The sequence below is a fragment of the Micrasema longulum genome, unplaced genomic scaffold (assembly GCF_059751315.1).
Source record: "Micrasema longulum isolate JH-2025_06_02 unplaced genomic scaffold, ASM5975131v1 h1tg001527l, whole genome shotgun sequence".
In the NCBI taxonomy this organism is placed as follows: Eukaryota; Metazoa; Arthropoda; class Insecta; order Trichoptera; family Brachycentridae; genus Micrasema; species Micrasema longulum.
In genome coordinates this window covers 557,577-575,182 of record NW_028278710.1, presented here as the reverse complement: position 1 = coordinate 575,182, position 17,606 = coordinate 557,577, and the positions used below count along the sequence as shown (strand labels likewise).

At 33.9% G+C, this 17,606-nt stretch overlaps 1 protein-coding gene across 1 annotated transcript in view; it reads right to left on the bottom strand.

The window, feature by feature from the left end:
* The window catches only part of LOC148275040 (uncharacterized), a 67,416-nt gene extending 59,115 nt beyond the window's left edge, over positions 1–8,301 (bottom strand). The window contains exon 1 of the mRNA XM_088236249.1: positions 8,089–8,301. Within this exon, the coding sequence (XP_088092375.1) occupies positions 8,089–8,149 (61 nt within the window). The 5' untranslated portion in view covers positions 8,150–8,301. The remainder of the gene's footprint in view (positions 1–8,088) is intronic.
* Between the last annotated feature and the right edge of the window lie 9,305 nt (positions 8,302–17,606).

The following is a 17,606-nucleotide window of genomic DNA, read 5'->3' as shown; positions in this document are numbered from 1 at the left end:
TAGCCCTTAAGAAATAATGTTTGAAATACTGTTTTCCAAATCAAGAATCTTCAAATAATTTGTGTAATCTGCAAGTTTAATCTAGGAGAAAAACCCGCACTGGAGTTAAGACATTCTAAATATAGTATACTTATTTGTATGAAAAAATAAGCTGGAATATTTGGCTAGTTTCTTGGCTCACCGCAAGCGCTGGGCGCGCTTTATTAATATTATTATTTATATCAGGATAAAAATAAAGACGGTGGAAATGATTAAAAATAAATAGTAATTATTTATTTGTTTTTCTGTAAAAAAAGTTACAGTGAAACATTATTACGGTCAGTCAAATATAATGGTAGGCTGCGCATAATCGCTTCTATACACGGTTCGCCCCTGGTATATAATATGACTTACTTACAACTTGATACCATTTTTTTATAAATTTGGACCCCTGTATTCTGTAGCCTTACGTGTCATGTACAATGCTAAAGTACTCGGAAAATGTCGTTCTGTTTGCCTTGAAAATGGGAAGTTCTTTTTCTTTTTTATTTTTTTCTTTTATCAAAATACAATTTCACTTTGCCCAGCTAACAAGGGTACTTACCCCGTTCCAAGCTAGGCAATTACATTCTAATATATAAAAATAGTTAACAAATTAATAAAGAGCACAGACAAATAAAATATAAACTTATTCGTATACACATATACACACATATATATACACATAAATATACACACACACACATACATACACCCATGCGCATACACATACATACATTCATAAAAACATAGACAATTTATTTATGCGAAACTTCATGGTTGCCATCTATAAATATATTTTTTTAATTAACATAATACAACAGAAATGAAGAACATTTAAGAGAAGGTAATAACGAAGTCCAGGCATCTACAGGGCTTATGACCTGTCAATGGCTGGTTTAAGTGGCCACTTTACACACTATGTAACATTCACCATTCTGCCTATTTTTGAAGATATATATTCCTTCAATTCTTTCATCTGTTGATGTTTGTGAAGTTAAAGAGCTGAAACCTTGATTTATGCGGGTGAGATTCACCTAATTGAATTATTTCACCTACATACTTGGCAACGCCTGAAAATATTATTTTTTCAATTTCTATACTTCTTCATGGACCAGGTAATTTATCAACAATAATGAGTCATTTTTGTATGATAGTTTTGCCAACATTGGCCTTTATGGAGAGCCACATTGCAATGTTCACACGTATATCTACAGCGTCTCACTCCTTTTTTGTGCTTTGTATCCCGGAGCCGTGTAAACACGTGATTATAATAACCACGCGTTGTGTCCCGGTCCCGTGTTTTCACGAAGTTTACCAGCAGTGAAAAAGTACTAATAATAGTCACTTCTTCTTCTTATGGTTCCCCTCCCCGATGGAGGTTGGAAATCATCATTGCGATTCTTACTTTATTGGCAGCTGCCCTGAACAAGGACTGAGTGCTGCAATGGAACCAGTCGCGCAAGTTCTTAAGCCAAGAGATGCGCCTTCTACCTGCACTGCGTCTCCCTTCAATCCTTCCCTGTAGAATGACTTGTAAAATTTTATATTTTTCGCCTCTCATCACATGCCCAAAGTACTCAAGTTTTCTTTTCTTTATAGTCTTCAGTACCTCTTTATCTTTTTCCATCCGTCGGAGAACATCATCGTTTCGGACTCTATCCACCCAGGAGAATTTTAATATCCTCCTGTAGCACCACATTTCAAAGGCTTCGATCTTTTTTGAAGTGTTTTGGGTGAGTGTCCACGTTTCGACGCCGTAAAAGTACCGAGAAGACGTAACATCGAGTAATGCGCATTCGGAGGTCTAAATTAAAGTCTCTACTGCAAAGAAGGTCACGCATCCTGAAAAAGCAGTCTCGCGCCACCTCTATTCTGACTTTGATCTCTCGCGAGTGATCCCATTTATCATTCAGCCAGCATCCTAAATATTTATATTGATGAACTTGCTCAATAAACTGCGCTCCAAGTTTTAAAGTCATTGGGAAAGTTTGTGGCTTTTTCCGAATAACCATACATTTAGTCTTGGAAATATTCATCTCTAGCCCTTATTCTAGATTCAAACTTGCCGTGTAAACTTTGTCCAATAATAGTCACTGGATGTCAATAAAATGCACTTTTTTAACCAGCTGGTATATCACGTGAAAATATGGGACCGGGACACAACGCGTAGTTATATAATCACGTGTTTACACGGCTCCGGGATACAAAGTGTTGATATTCCGATATACAGGACGAAACTGTCGATGATTATGCCTAGTGGAAGGGCTACAGCTATGCTGAACAACATCGCTCTGTAGCTCAATCACAGATAACTATCGACTTGCTAATAAGCGACGTGATAACAATTTCTCACTATGGTTGTTTATCGTATTCGCGGTCACACTGCAACATCCGTGAACACCTAATATGAAATGTCAAAATATTTACGTTTCGCGACGTATAATCCCGCTGCGCTATCACATATTTGAATTTCACCGGTGTAAATATGGAAAATATTCCAAAACTGCTTCTGTAGTGATTTTTTTATTATTTATCATGCTATTTATTGCATTTGGCCGGTGGTTGGCAAGCTAAATGTCAAGAAAAGCAGTCGCCATAGTAATTGTATTCATGTATATCATTTAAAAAAGTATTCCATACTCTTATTGGCCCTCAACCGAGGTTTGAAGTTTATCACTATTTGAACATTTTATTAATTATCTTTGATAAAATTCTTTTTTGTTAGTAAATATATAACATTATCACATTACAAATTCGAACATGTTTTGAAACTACCGAAATGCAAAAAGTTTACACTCCGCGGAACTGATTCCGTTGAGCGCCTGGCTAATATTGACGAAAGCATTAATTAGCCCATTAAAACAATGCTACCTATTTATTACAAAACAAAGTGCAACTCACGCCCTTAGGCGCTTATTTAATAAGGTTTAATTTTAATTGGACCGATTTTCTTACTTAAATACGAAATGACAGCCGGTTTAGCGCAAGAAATCAATTTTTTTTAAAAACTTCAAGATCTGGTTGAGGGCCAAGAGTAGTATCGAAATTTTTTTTGATATTTTTTGCATTCCGAGTAATCCAAGAGGCAACTTTTTAGACCCCTTTCATTTCGAAACTCGAAAAAAAAAATTCTGATGATTGTTATTTTTAGAGCACTCATAAGAATATGTTTATGTGTGCTATTTCAAGATTCAAAATAAATAATAAATAAATCCTGCCGGAAATCGAATCTGGAACGTCTTGCATTTTAGTCGTACGCGCCTATCACTACACCCCGTGTCACCCCGACACATAGATAATAAATACGTAATAATAAATTATAAAGAATGCGTAAATTATTAGATAAATTTCCACATTAACCTCAATCTTTATTGGTTCACTTAGATACGTCTGCCGGTTCATGTTTGCCGGCTCTGCGTTGTTTGACGTCATATTAAATTATTGAATTAATTAAAAAGTACGATATATCTCTCTTTTCCACATTAGATAATGAAGCCTCCTAGAGCGTCCCTAAGTTCTGTTAAATATAGTCGGAAAATCGTCATCGCCAGCCTTCCAGGGGTGGTATTTTAAATCATCTCTATCCCCTAGAGAGTGATATAATTTTATTTTATTTTTTGCACCACAACTGGCCAGGGGGCCAATTACAGTGGTGAATTACATCACAGAACACCCAGGCTTGAAAAAAATCACATTTAATTTTTGTGTTCTCCTTCCGTGTGTGAGTCAAGCGTCTTGACCACTGCACCACGGAGGCCGCCAATGATGATGTTGAGAGTGAAGGCAACACAGGTTGTTCTACGTATCACGATGCAGAACCAACCTGCCAATGGTTGTGCCGGTAGAGCAATCGTGTTATTCAATCGTATCGCCTCGGATGTCGATATATTTCATGACAGTGGGATTACTCTTAGGAGGGCAATTTCCAAATTGTAATATGTATGACAATTTACTTTTTTTTTCTTCTATTTAATAAATCTGATATACATATTTTTTAATGTGTTGAGAATTAATTGGATACTCTGTAATGTTCTCAGTAACTAAAAATAAATAAATAAATGGAATTAATACGGGTATTTTTATTTTTGAATGCGTTCACACTTTCCTTAATATCTGGCCACATTGTTAATTAAACGTCAAATAAATGTGAACACGTGAAATCAAACGCCATGATTTTCATTTAGAACATAATTGCGACCTTAAGCATTACCAAAAACACTTAAATAGGTTAAATTTACCAAACCGTATTAGTTTTTTCAGTTTTTTAAACAATTTATACATCATTTATTTGACGTTTAATCATCAGTGTGGCCATTACGTGAAGCAATGTGTCGTCGCATTAAAAAATAAAAATCCTCAAATTTACCACCCTCTAAAGAATGACGAAGTATAGAAATTGAAAAAAATAAGATTTTCAGACGTTGCCTAGTATGTAGGTGAAATAATTCAATTGGATGAATCTCACCCGCGTAAACAAAGGTTTTTAGCTAATAACTTCACAAACATCAACAGATGAAAGAATTGAAGGAATATAGATTTGCGAATATGGGCAGAATTGTAAATGCTACACAGTGTGTAAAGTGGCCACTTAAACCAGCCAACGACATAGGCCTAGAATTCATTATTATTACCTTCTCTAAAATGTTCTTCATCTCTGTTGTAATATGTTAATATTAACAGATCCCATGGGAGTTGAATCCTAATCTACAAAAATTTGGACAAACTCAAAATTTTATTGATATTTATTTTTAAATTGTTTTAAAATTCTACTAAATGTAGGTACCATAATTTTTTTGCATAAAATTAAGAATAGTCCAGAAACCGCATACGAGCATCAAACGGAAGGCGACTAAATGAGTAGTTTTACGTTTTGACCCATTAGTTTCTTTGTGGACGTCGCTCAGTACGCAACTCCTGATTTGAATTCAACTATGTCGTTGTGTGTCCTTTCAAAGTGTAGAAATACTGCTAGGATCTTAAAGAAATAGAATGGGATAACATTTCATTGTAATGAGCAAATGAATGTGTAAGTAGCAAATACATTACTTAAAAATTGAATCATTTTTCCAGCTGTCAGATTGTCGAAGAAAAGAAAATCGACATTTCGTTAGTGTTGCCAGGGTAGTAAATTGTTTACCCTACTTTGCTCGTCTAATGAGAGAACTATTGAAAATTGGACCTCGGATTAAACAACTCTGCGGTGGACATTTGACCGACATTATTCTAAAACATCAAATATTATTTAACATGATATAAAAATATCCGTTTTATGTAAAATAAAATTTGTTTTATATTTTAAGTTTAAAGTTCATTCATTCAATTACTCTTATTAAATGACCCTTTACTTAACTACTCTGTTGTGTCAATCAATATTTCCGCGTGCACAATACAATTTTAGAGAAATTAACAGATTGCTTTTTTTTTCCCCCCTTTTTGAGTTATGATTATATTTTTTCCCATCGTGCAACATTACGCGGCGACATCACGAATGCGCGCGGTGAAAGTGGGGCATAGTGGGGGAATTTTTGGACACAGTCCGATGTATTCAAATATGATTCTCCGCTCCATCTGGACTATTCTTAAGTCTATGTTTTTAGGTTTAATTTTTGTTTATAAATCTTAGGTAAGAATAAATATTTGTTCAAAAAATATATATTAAACCAAATATGTTCACTTATATATTTTGAGTTTGTCCAAATGTTTGTAAACAAAACACATTATTTCACCCCCTAGTGAGTCATTAAGATTAACAAATCACAAAAGGGATAGGAAACATTTTGGAAAAGGAAATATGGATGTCTAGGCATTTACAGGGTTTATCACCTGTCATTAACTGGTTTAAGTGGCCGCTTTACACGCTGTGTAACATTCACCATTCTGCCCATATTTGAACATCTATATTCCTTCCATTCTTTCATATGTTGATGTTTGTAAAGTTAAAGAGCTTAAAACTTTATTTATGCGGGTGAGAATTCATCTAATTGAATTATTTCTCCTATATAGGTACTAGGCAACGCCTAAAAATTTGTCTTCAATTTCTATACTTCTTCATGGACCAGGTGGATTTATCAACAATATTTTGAGTTTTTCCAATTTTTTTTCGACAAGGACTGGATTCAACTCCCTGGGAGCTGTTTATAATATTGTATTTTACCACCGAGTTTAACTCTTAAAAGACTGTGGTAAATAATCCCTTTGCGCGCGGTGATGTAACATCTTGTTACCACTAGTAAAAGACGGAATATTCTAAAGTTCAGACATTTGAAAAAATGGAAAACATGGAGACTACTGTTTAATAACTCCTTTTCCATAATTTATGGAAATAAACATATAATTTAATCCTGTTATGGCAAAATAAATTGAAAATCACAAATACGCCGCACATGTTACGCGCGTGCGTCCCCCATCATTGTCATTAACCGACTGAAGACTAAATCTGTTTTAGATGACACCCACCCCAGAACAGCGTCTCAGTTTTCCTAGTTATGACTTCTATCTTCGTGCTCTGTTTTGTATAAGGTATCTGTATATATGTGTTGCTGAATTAGCGGACATTCATGCTTCGCGTAGCAAGGTTAAATATTTTTTGTATTTACATATAGCATAGTGATACAAATTTTACTTTCCAAATCGGGTGTGAAAACGTCCATTTGAAGATTACATAAATACGAATTCATCATTTTAAAAAATAAGAGAGATATATCAAATCTTGTGTCCTATGTCGACTAGTGTGACATCACAGCCACACAAGAGTTAAGAACAATTTAGAGAAGGTTATATTGAAGGAATACAGGTGTTTAAAAATGGGCAGAACGGTTAATGTTACAGTATGTAAAGTGGCTACTTAACCAGCCAATGTCAGGTTATAAGCCCTGTAGATGCCTAGAAAAAGACTGGACTCAACTCCTTGGGGAGCTTTTAACATTAATATATTACAACAGAGATGAAGAACATTTTAGAGAAGGTAATATAGAAGTCTAGGCCTGTCATTGGCTGGTTTAAATGGCCACTTTAGTGTAATATTCACCATTCTGCCCACATTTGAACATCTATATTCCTTTGATTCTTTCATCTGTTGATGCTTTTGAAGTTTAAGAGCTGAAACCTTTATTTATGCGGGTGAGATTCATCTGATTGAATTATATCACCTACATACTGGGCAACGCCCTTATATATATTACCTTCTCTAAAATGTTCTTCATCTCTGTTGTAATATGTTAATATGAACAACTTCCTACCGAGTCGAATCAGTCATTGTCTACAAAAATTCGGACAATCTCAAAATATTGTTGAAAATTCCACCTTGTTCTTGAAAAAGTATAAAAATTGAAAAATAAAAATCTCAGGCGTTGCCTAATAAGTAGGTGATATAATTCAATCAGATGAATTTCACCCGTATAAATAAAGGTTTCAGCTCTTTAACTTCAAAAACATCAACAGATGAAAGAATCGAAGGAATATAGATGTTCAAATTTGGGCAGAATGGTGAATGTTACACAGTGTGTGTGAAGTGGCTAATTAAACCAGCCAATGACAGGTCATAAGCCCTGTAGATGCCTAGACTTCTATATTACCTTCTCCAAAATGTTCTTCATCTCTGTTGTAATTTGTCAATCAAATATAATTTAACATGTTTTGAAAAGGCAATTTTGCCGTATATGTTAATAAAATAATTAATCACATCCGATTTTATTGAAACTAAGTTCATATACTTAGTTTTTTTATGGTGGGTAGATATTTTTTTTATTCACACTGCTCTAATAGCGTAAGACACGTTTTTAGCAAATAAATTGATGTGCGTGCATCTGTTACACATCAAGATAATCGGTCTTACGCATCAAATATCCTTACATTTCTTGTCACTAAAATATACCTTATAGAGGACCACATTCACACGTATACCGGCCAAACGTAAAACCCACTACTTCTCGACGGAGACACGATGTTGATTTTTACACGATTTAAAAATATAATTCTATTTCGCCTTTAGGAAATGTTTCAGGAGACTGAAACCTTACTAAATGCGATTGAATTAAAGAAAGTATAAATAAATATGTATTGTTTTACCTTTTACGGTATTTCCATGGTATCCAATCACCAAAAACATTGAAAATAACAAAATCTTCATTTTGAAATGGTTTTTGGGTTCACTACACAAAAAGTTTTTTTAAACTCCTCTGTTTTCGAGAACCGACCGGAGCCGAATGTTTCCGGAATTACCCGAAGTCTGCCGATTTTAAATGGCGTCCGCTCACTTTCCGCGGATGACAGATAAGCACTGACTATGGCGACAATACGCGAAGGATTTATATAAAACGTGAACTCGTGTGGGTTTTCGATAGCGGGCCATCTAAAGAGCGGGTACTGGACGATTTGTTGATAATATATAAGTGTATTATAAATGGTTATTTATATATGTGCATACGTATATAAAATATTGACAAGACTTTTGTGATGTTGGCTTTCATGTTATATCTAAATTGTAAATGGGTCTAGATTTTTTACCGCCCAAGCGCTCAGTAGCTGCAGGACATGTAATCTAGATATTTGTAAACAATTATTTATAAATTGAAAACACTTTATACTTTTTTTTGTGCGGTTTAAATGGGGGCAAAATTTCTAAACGTCCGTGCGCTTTTTAGCTGCAAAACGTGTTGTAATCTAGCTCCTATATAATAATTAAATTTTAGTCTTGATGAAAGTAGGCATCTAGAATCTCAACAATGTCTTGAGTGTGTGTACATAAATAAATAACATAAATACGTATTCAAAAATATTTTGAGTTTGTCCAATTTTTTGTAGACAAGGTCTAGATTCAACTTCCTGGGGAGCCGTTTATAATAACATATTACAACAGAGATGAAGAACATTTAAGAGAAGGTTATATAGAAGTCTAGGCATTTACAGGGCTTATGACCTGTCAATGGCTGGTTTAAGTGGCCACTTTACACACTGTGTAACATTCACCATTCTGCCCTTATTTGAACATCTATATTCCTTAAATTCTTTCATCTGTTGATGTTTTTTAAGTTAAGGGTATGCTTGGCTACAACAGTTTAGAGACTAGAAGGAATGTGTTTTTGACCACACATTTTTATCGATTGTTGCGCGGTATGATCGATAATTCTGAGATTATGATAAGCATTGGTTTGTATGTTCCTGATAATTACCTAAGACAGCGTCAGCATAGATTGTTTCATATTCCGATATTCACGACCAACCTGCCTATGGTTATGCCTGTTGGAAGGGCTACCGCTACACTGAACAACATCGCTCTGGATATTGATCTGTTCCATGTATCCGAAGGGGTTTTCCGGAACAGGATTCTCCTACTACTTTGAAATGAGTCTCTTTCGTGAACTTTTTTTTCTTTTTTTATAATATGTACGTATTGAATATATGTTTGTAATGTATATGTTATATTTAAAATAATTAGTTTAATTGAATTGAATAAAGAGCTAAAACCTTTATTAATGCGGGTGAGATTCATTTAATTGAATTATATCAACTTAAAACTGTCTGAATATTTTGTTAATTATCTCTGTTTATTAAGTTAGTCTTCTTCGTTTATTCTCAAATGTAAAAATTTTTATTTTTTAAAGTTTATTGTTAAGTGTCCTCGGCACGGGTAATCCCAGTGAGGTCACATTATTTTAATTGTTCATTATAGTTTGTATAAAAAAAAATCAATAAATATAAAAGCGGGTTGTGGTGCTGTGGCTAGTGTCTCGGACTCACGAACCGAAGGTCCGTGGTTCGAATCCCACTCTACCCCAACTCGATTCTATTTTCTAATAGTGAGTTATTTACAACTCGTTGAAAATGGCCCTCAAAATTAAATATTTGGGTAAATCATAGGAATATTTTTTCTTTTTTTTTTTTTTAATGAAAAAAAAAACACAAAAAATCAAAGTAAAATATAGAGCATAGTAGTAAATTTGTCAACTGTTCATGTCAAGAAGTAACCAATAAAAAACTAAATAAATAAAGCACTGTTTCAACATTATGGTTAACAAAATAAAGATAGATGTCCGAAGAGTAGCTTTTGTAGATAGTAGGTAGATACCGCCGCCATGTGGCCTACTGGCTGCTTGATAATTCCTAGAAGATGGTTGATGCACATGTGTAGTTACAGAGGGATGATGCCTAATGTTCCGACTACTTGGTGTATTTTCTGTACTTGAATGTATTACTAATAAATGTAAAAACCCACAGAGTGTATAAGTAAATAAAAATGCTGTAATTTTCAAGCCGTATAAGAAAACATGTTATATCCAATTTTCCTTAGCACTGAACTTACTCATTGATTTTGCAGTTTAGGTTTTGAAAACAATAGATAATTAGGTGTCAAATATAGATAGATTATTGGTACCTACTTGATTTTATTGCTGTCCACAAGAATAGCTTTCCGAATACAGCGTTGTTAAGTTAGTGTTGTATTGCAATAGATTTTTGATTGAATGAGGTAGGTGCTTTATTTATTGATTTAGGATAAATTGCATAGCATCATTTTTGTGAAAATCCCCACACCGCCGCTGTACATTAAGCATCCCAACGCGCCTTGCAGCTACAGAGCGCATAAGGCGGTTGAGATTCTAGTTCTAAATTTGCTGCAACAGAGAGGGAAAAAAATGAGAAGGGAATTTGGAAGTCTGGGCATTTACAGGACTTGTGACCGGTCATTGGCCGGTTCAAGTGGCCACTTTACTTTCTGCGTAACGTTCACCGTTCTGCTTAAGTTTAAACACCCACATTTCCTCAACTCTTCCATCTGTTGACTTTTGTGAAGTAAAAGACCTGAAACCTTTATCATGTCGGTGAGATTCATCCGGCTGAAATTATTTACATTAAAGCAACGCCTGAAAATATTTTTTGCTTTATATACCAGTAATATATCAATAACTCCCCAAGGAAGAAATTCAGCATGTCTTAAAACATTTAGACATACTCAAAATATTGTTGATTTATCTACAATATGTTCATATACCACTGATTTTCTCAAATTGGGTAGGTAGGAAGAAATTGCCTTAAGGCAATATGCCCGCCCTATGCATATGTATGTATACTGTATCTTTATATATATATAATTCTTCGTACGTGTGATGACACTTAATTTCTCCTAAACGGCTTAACCGATTTACGTGTGGTTTTCAGAGAAATGTAGATCTTTGCGCTGCGCATGTTCGTAGAGATGAAAATTTTTAATAGAATCGGAAAAAAAATTTAGATGGATAAATATTTTTTTCATCGATCTGCCAAAGTTGCATTCAACGAGAACGCAAATACAAAAAAAAAAAAAAGGATGTTGATTTTTTGTGTTTCAAAAAGTTTGTTTTTGAACGTTTATGATCCCAATCAGATTCTTTCCTTACATTGCACTTATTTCTTATGCTGGATTTTTGTTAATACTAAAATAATATTAATTGACATTAAATAAATTTTTGAAAATCGCATTCATGTATAAAGTGACCCCTGTTGGTGAAAAGGGCCGAGTTTGACATTTGCAAAAATAATTAAATATTTGAAAATTAATTATTTTATGTTTTGGAACTTAATCATAAACAAGTACCCAGGTACCTACCAGTGCGAATGGTGATTTCATTTACAGGTAAGCTATAAAAAAACATATATTTGTACCTACATAGAAGGAACATAATATAATGTAAGTAATATATACTATAAATTGATATTTTTCTGTGGTTCTGTGTGATACAACTCTCATCCATGAAATCAACTCAAACGATGTAACTTCGTGAAATATTATATTATATAGATATATTATCCATTACTTTAATATATAATTCATTAAAAAATGTATAAAAAATAGCACTATGAATTTAATCGATATTAGGTATTCAATTGAAATGTCAACTGGCCGAATTATTGTTCTAATAATTAACAGAGCTAAAAACAGCCGCGTGGAGCGCTATATGTCCTGCAATATGACGCATGAAAGTAATTATGGTCTTATGTCAAAAGTACCATCTCAAAGAAAAATAGTATTTAAGAAACAATGCTTAAAATAATGTTTTCCAAATCAAGAATCTTCAAATAATTTGAGTAATCTGCAAGTTTAATCCAGGAGAAAAAACTCGCACTGGGGTTAAGACATTCAAAATATAGTATATTTATTTGTATGAAAAATAATCTGGAATAATCGGCTAGTTTCTTGGCTCGCCTCAGGCGCTGGGCGCGCTTTATTAAAATGTGTATTTATATTAGTATAAAAATACAAACGGTGGAAATAATTTAAAATAAATTGTAATTATTTATTTGTTTTTCTGTAAATAAAGTTACAATAAAACATTATTATGGTTAGTCAAACATAATGGTAAGCTGCGCATAATGGTAAGCTGCGCATAATCGCTTCTATACACGGTTTGCCCCTAGTACCTACGTATTAAAGAAAAGTCTTTTTCCAAGCTAATATCAGGCAAGCCAACGTTTAGGCAGGACAACGTCTGTCAGGTCCGCTAGTAGGTATATACAATTTTAAATAAATTAGTTTAATGTACAAGGTACATATTTCACATAATTTTGGTTTGTTTTCTTATAAATAATGTAATTACCAACTCTGCGTAATATCGGATTTTTCTCGTTATGCGCAGTGTAAATATTATTTTAAGGATTGGCGAAAAATAACCGGGGAATTTCCTAGAACCCATTAAAAATGAACAAATACCGTCAATGTTTTTCTTTCTGGTCAGTGGACAGTAAAGTTAATCTAGTATAAATATTATCCAATTACTTTTTCAGTGTCGTATTGGGAAATCAAAATAAATCTATGTAGTTTTAAAACCATTTTATACACTTAAAAAAAATATATTTGCCATTTTATTTATTTTCATTATATTACATACACAAAATTATAATTTGTGCAAAGTTGATTTGACTGCCTAACTAGGGTTATTTTCCCCGTTCTAAGACAGTCAAAAAAATATAAAAAACAGTAATCAATATATAGAAACGGTTATAAAAATAGAGGACAAAGTGAAAAACAAAGTAAAAAATGGAGTAAAAACGTAGTAAAAATGTAGCAAAAAACTAAGCAAAAACATATATATATATAAATAAAAATATATAAATATATATAAAGTGAGTGCTAGTTTGAACAATTTTAGATTACACGGTGAGGATGAACCAGACTTTCTATATATATTTTGATATATACAGGGTGTTCTTTAAACCCTGTCACATCCGAAACCACGATGATCAGTAAGCCCTGTAAATGCCCACACTTCCATATCCCTTCTCAGAAATATTTTCCCTCTCTGTTGCATCAAATTTATATCTTAATAACTCCCTTGGAATGGAGGAAATCTTGCATGTTTACAAACATTATTGGATATTCTTAAAACATTGTTGGTGAGAGCATTTAAAGAGAAACTTCAGCCCTACGGGAAATTGGATACAATTAATGTTTTCTTATGCGCGGTAAAAATTTCACAAACATCAACAGATGAAAGAATTGAAAGAATATAAATGTTCAAATATAGGCAGAATGGTGAATGTTACACAGTGTGTAAAATGGCCACTTAAACCAGCCATTGACAGGTCATAAGCCCTGTAGATGCCTAGACTTCTATATTACCTTTTCTTAAATGTTCTTCATCTCTGACGTAATATGTTAATATAAACAGCTCCCCAGGGAGTTGAATCCAGTCCTTGTCTACAAAAATTTGGACAAACTCAAAATATTGTGAATAAATTTATAATTTATTTTGAATATACCGGGTGTTCTTTAAACCCTGTCACATCCGAAACCACGATGATCAGTATGGGCAAGAAGACATTAAAAAAATATTTAGAACGAAGAAAATTTGTAAAAATAAAATATTAAAAAGAACAAATGGTTGCTTACTTCTGCAGGGGAGAAGTCAAACTCCCCCCTCCTCGTTTTTTTTCTGCAAAAGTTAGCAACCATTTGTTTTTTTTAATATTTTATTTTTTTAAATTTTATTTGTTCTAAAAATTTATTTTAATGTGCCAATATGTCGTCTTGCTCATATGATCATCGTGGTTTCGGATATGACAGGGTTTAAAGAACATCCTTTATACCTATGGGATATGTATTAAATAAACTTGTTAGATTGTTCTTAGAATTTCGACACGGAACCTTCCATTATATTTGTGTTCATTTTACGCCGGTGTCTCTCAGGACGGAACCGCGGCGTAAAACGACGCTTACCTGCACTTTGAACGACGAAGACTAATGTAACAAAAATGATCAAGATACGCTGCGATTGGTGTAGCAATGCAGTTCCCTACGCACCATTAGGTGCGGAAATGGAATGATAATGATATGTATAATAAATAAATCAGGACTCGCGCAATAGATTTAGAGCTACGGTGGAACTACATTATGGTTTTTTTCGGATCCGATAAGGATTCATTTTGTACATCCGCCCCTGTGTAATTATCGTATATGTATTCATGTCAATCTTTTTCTATTGACACAATGCTAATTGAAAATCAAATAATGTGATATTTTAAAAGGTTCAACGCTTAATAGATTTTTTGGTGTTTGCACATGAAAATATTTCCTGTATTTTTTATTCAACAATCGCTTCATATATCAAAAATATAAAGGTACCGGCAGTGACGTATAATGAAATTTACGCGTTACTAGCGCGAATCAAATGGAAGCATCGGGGCCGTCAGAAATAATGGCTGACCCGCGCCCAAACGCCCAGTCATGCCCAACGCGAACTAACTATTGTGCATTGACACATATTACGAGTGCATTGGAGTACGGTATAATCGGTTGGGGTGGTGCGAGTGACACAGTTTTAAATAGCGTATTTGTTGCACAAAAATCCATAGTTAATATAATACTCAGAGTCCCGATATATATCTACTAAAGAAATATTCCACAAATCACAACTTATGACACCAAAACAATGAGGAACTTCAGCCCTACGAGAAATTGGATACAAAAAGTGTTTTCTTACGCGGGGTGAAAATTAGAGCATTCAATTGTACGCCAAAGTTTCTTGAAAATGTACAGGAAAAATAATAAGAAAATATTTTGAAAAAAACGCACTACTTTAAATGACGTCACTGGTTCATGTGAATCAACCTATGATCTGAGAGCTATGGAAGATTTCCGGTCTGCTTGCCGCTTCTGGACCAATGGGAAGAACTGAATGAGAATAAGCGGAAATGAACCTCTGACGTTACACGCGGAGTTATTTCAGAAATACAAAACTTTGAAAAATCGAAGCGCCGATAATACGATATATAAAAACTTTAAAAAAAAAAATTGTCTTAGTTTAACAGTCTATTAACAAATAAAAAAAATTAAAAAACCACTGAACTTCCTCATTATACACTAAAACAATACTCACTTACAGATTCAAAAACTATTCTTACGCAAATTGCATATAAGCCAGTGACGTGTTATTACCTATTTAAACAAATTTCGATTTCGGCCGAAACTAGAACTGAAGCCAAGATTCGATTTTGGCAGAAAATCTTGTTTCGGTCTGTCACTGTAGTCACTACCATTCTCATATAAATGTATATATTTTAACATGACTGTTGCATGAATGATTTCAGCAAGTGAGTATCATTATTTGGGAATACCATGACCACATTATGACACATTAGCAAACAATGTTTTTCCTGTGAATTAACGAGTACCTATACACACAAAAAACATTGAAATAAATATCATACATACATAAATATTGTGCAAGCAATAATTTATCCTATGAATAGATAGTGCGATGTAGGTGAATAGGTACCGGAACGCTGATTTGAGGAAAAAAATATTTGACAAATCGTAGTCTGCATTACTTTACGGTCTGTTTAACCCATTACGCAATGCACACTGTAAATAAGTTAATGAATAGAAAGCAGATAGATGCTAAACTCCCGATATATACAGAATGTGCAGAGAAATAAATCCATATTATCCGCAGAAGCCATATTCAGCAAACGAAATGCCCTATTAATGGGTGAATTCTAATTTGCATTTGTACGGCTTCTGGGTGTGTAAAACACGGTCTCCTTCGGTATATTTGTGTCAGAGTGCTTCCATACTTTCTCGGGTGTCCCGCAAGGCTCTAACCTGGGTCCATTGTTGTTCTCAATTTTCATTAATACTATTAAAAGGTAATTTTGAACTCGCGTTTTCTGCTGTTTGTGGATAACTTAAAACCATTCTTAAAGGTGACAACTTCTGACGATTTTCGTCTTCTCCAAACGGATATATCTAATATATCTGAATGGGGAAGGCGAAACAAACTTTGGTTTAATGTTTCCAAGTGTTCGGTCACGTCCTTCACTAGGGCCTAAAAGACTCTATTTTTTCGCTACAAATGACCAGAATCTGATTTAGATTTGTGAGCACCCTGACATTTCATGAACACATAGAGACAATTATTGGTGATGCATTGAAGATGTTATGATTTGTTCTGCGTACTGCCAGGGTTTTCGAAAATACCCGCGTACTGAGAACTCTTTACAACTTCTTGGTGCGAAGTAGACTCGAGAGTGGCTCGATGATTCGGGGGCCACATAAACTGAAGTACTCTCTTATGATAGAGAAAATCCAAAAAAAGTTTCTGAGATATCTCTACATGAGAGAGTGCGGGTATTACCCTTGGCTCTACCCGACCGAGTTTCTCCAGGGTATGCTCGGCTACAACAGTTTAGAGACTAGAAGTAATGTGTATTTGACTACACATTTTTATCGATTGTTGCGCGGTATGATCGATAATTCTGAGATTATGATGAGCATTGGTTTGTATGTCCCTGATAATTATCTAATACAGCGTCAGTATAGGTTGTTTCATATTCTGATATACAGGACTAACCTGCATATGGTTATGCCTGTTGGAAGGGCTACCGCTGTGCTGAACATCGCTCTGGATATTGATCTGTTCCATGTGTCCAAAGTGGTTTTCCGTAGCAGGATTCTCCTACTGCTTTGACTTGAGTCTCTTTCATGTATTTTTTTCTTTTTATAATATATACGTAATGAATATATGTTTGTAATGTATGTGTTATATTTAAATAAATTAATTGAATTGAAAAAATTGAAACAGTGCATTTGATCTCGCTCTAGTATAATTATTGGAAACAAAAAAACCGATCTCGTTCAGTGTATTTGGATTATATATAATATACTTCTAGAAATTAGCTTATAGAAATGTATCCGAAGAAAATTTTTGCGACGAGATTCGAGAGTATTGTTATCCAGCATCCCTGCTAGAAATAATGATGGATACAATAATAAATAATTATTATTTTACAAATGAGATGAAGAACATCAAGAAGTCTAGGCATGTACAGAGCTTATGACCTGTCATTGGCTGGTTTAAGTGGCCACTTTACATACTGTGTAACATTCACCATTAGGTCCATATTTGATGTTTATGAAGTTAAAGAGCTGAAACCTTTATTTATGCGGATGAGATTCATCAATTATGTATGTTTCCTAAGGGTGAAATGTAAGGAGTTTGACTGCTTGGCGTCTTTACTTTTTATAAAATAAAACATGTAATTTTTTCATACTCTCAATAACAATGAAAAGTTAACATTTATCATAAATTGTATCTATCAATTAAAATTAAGTTTTC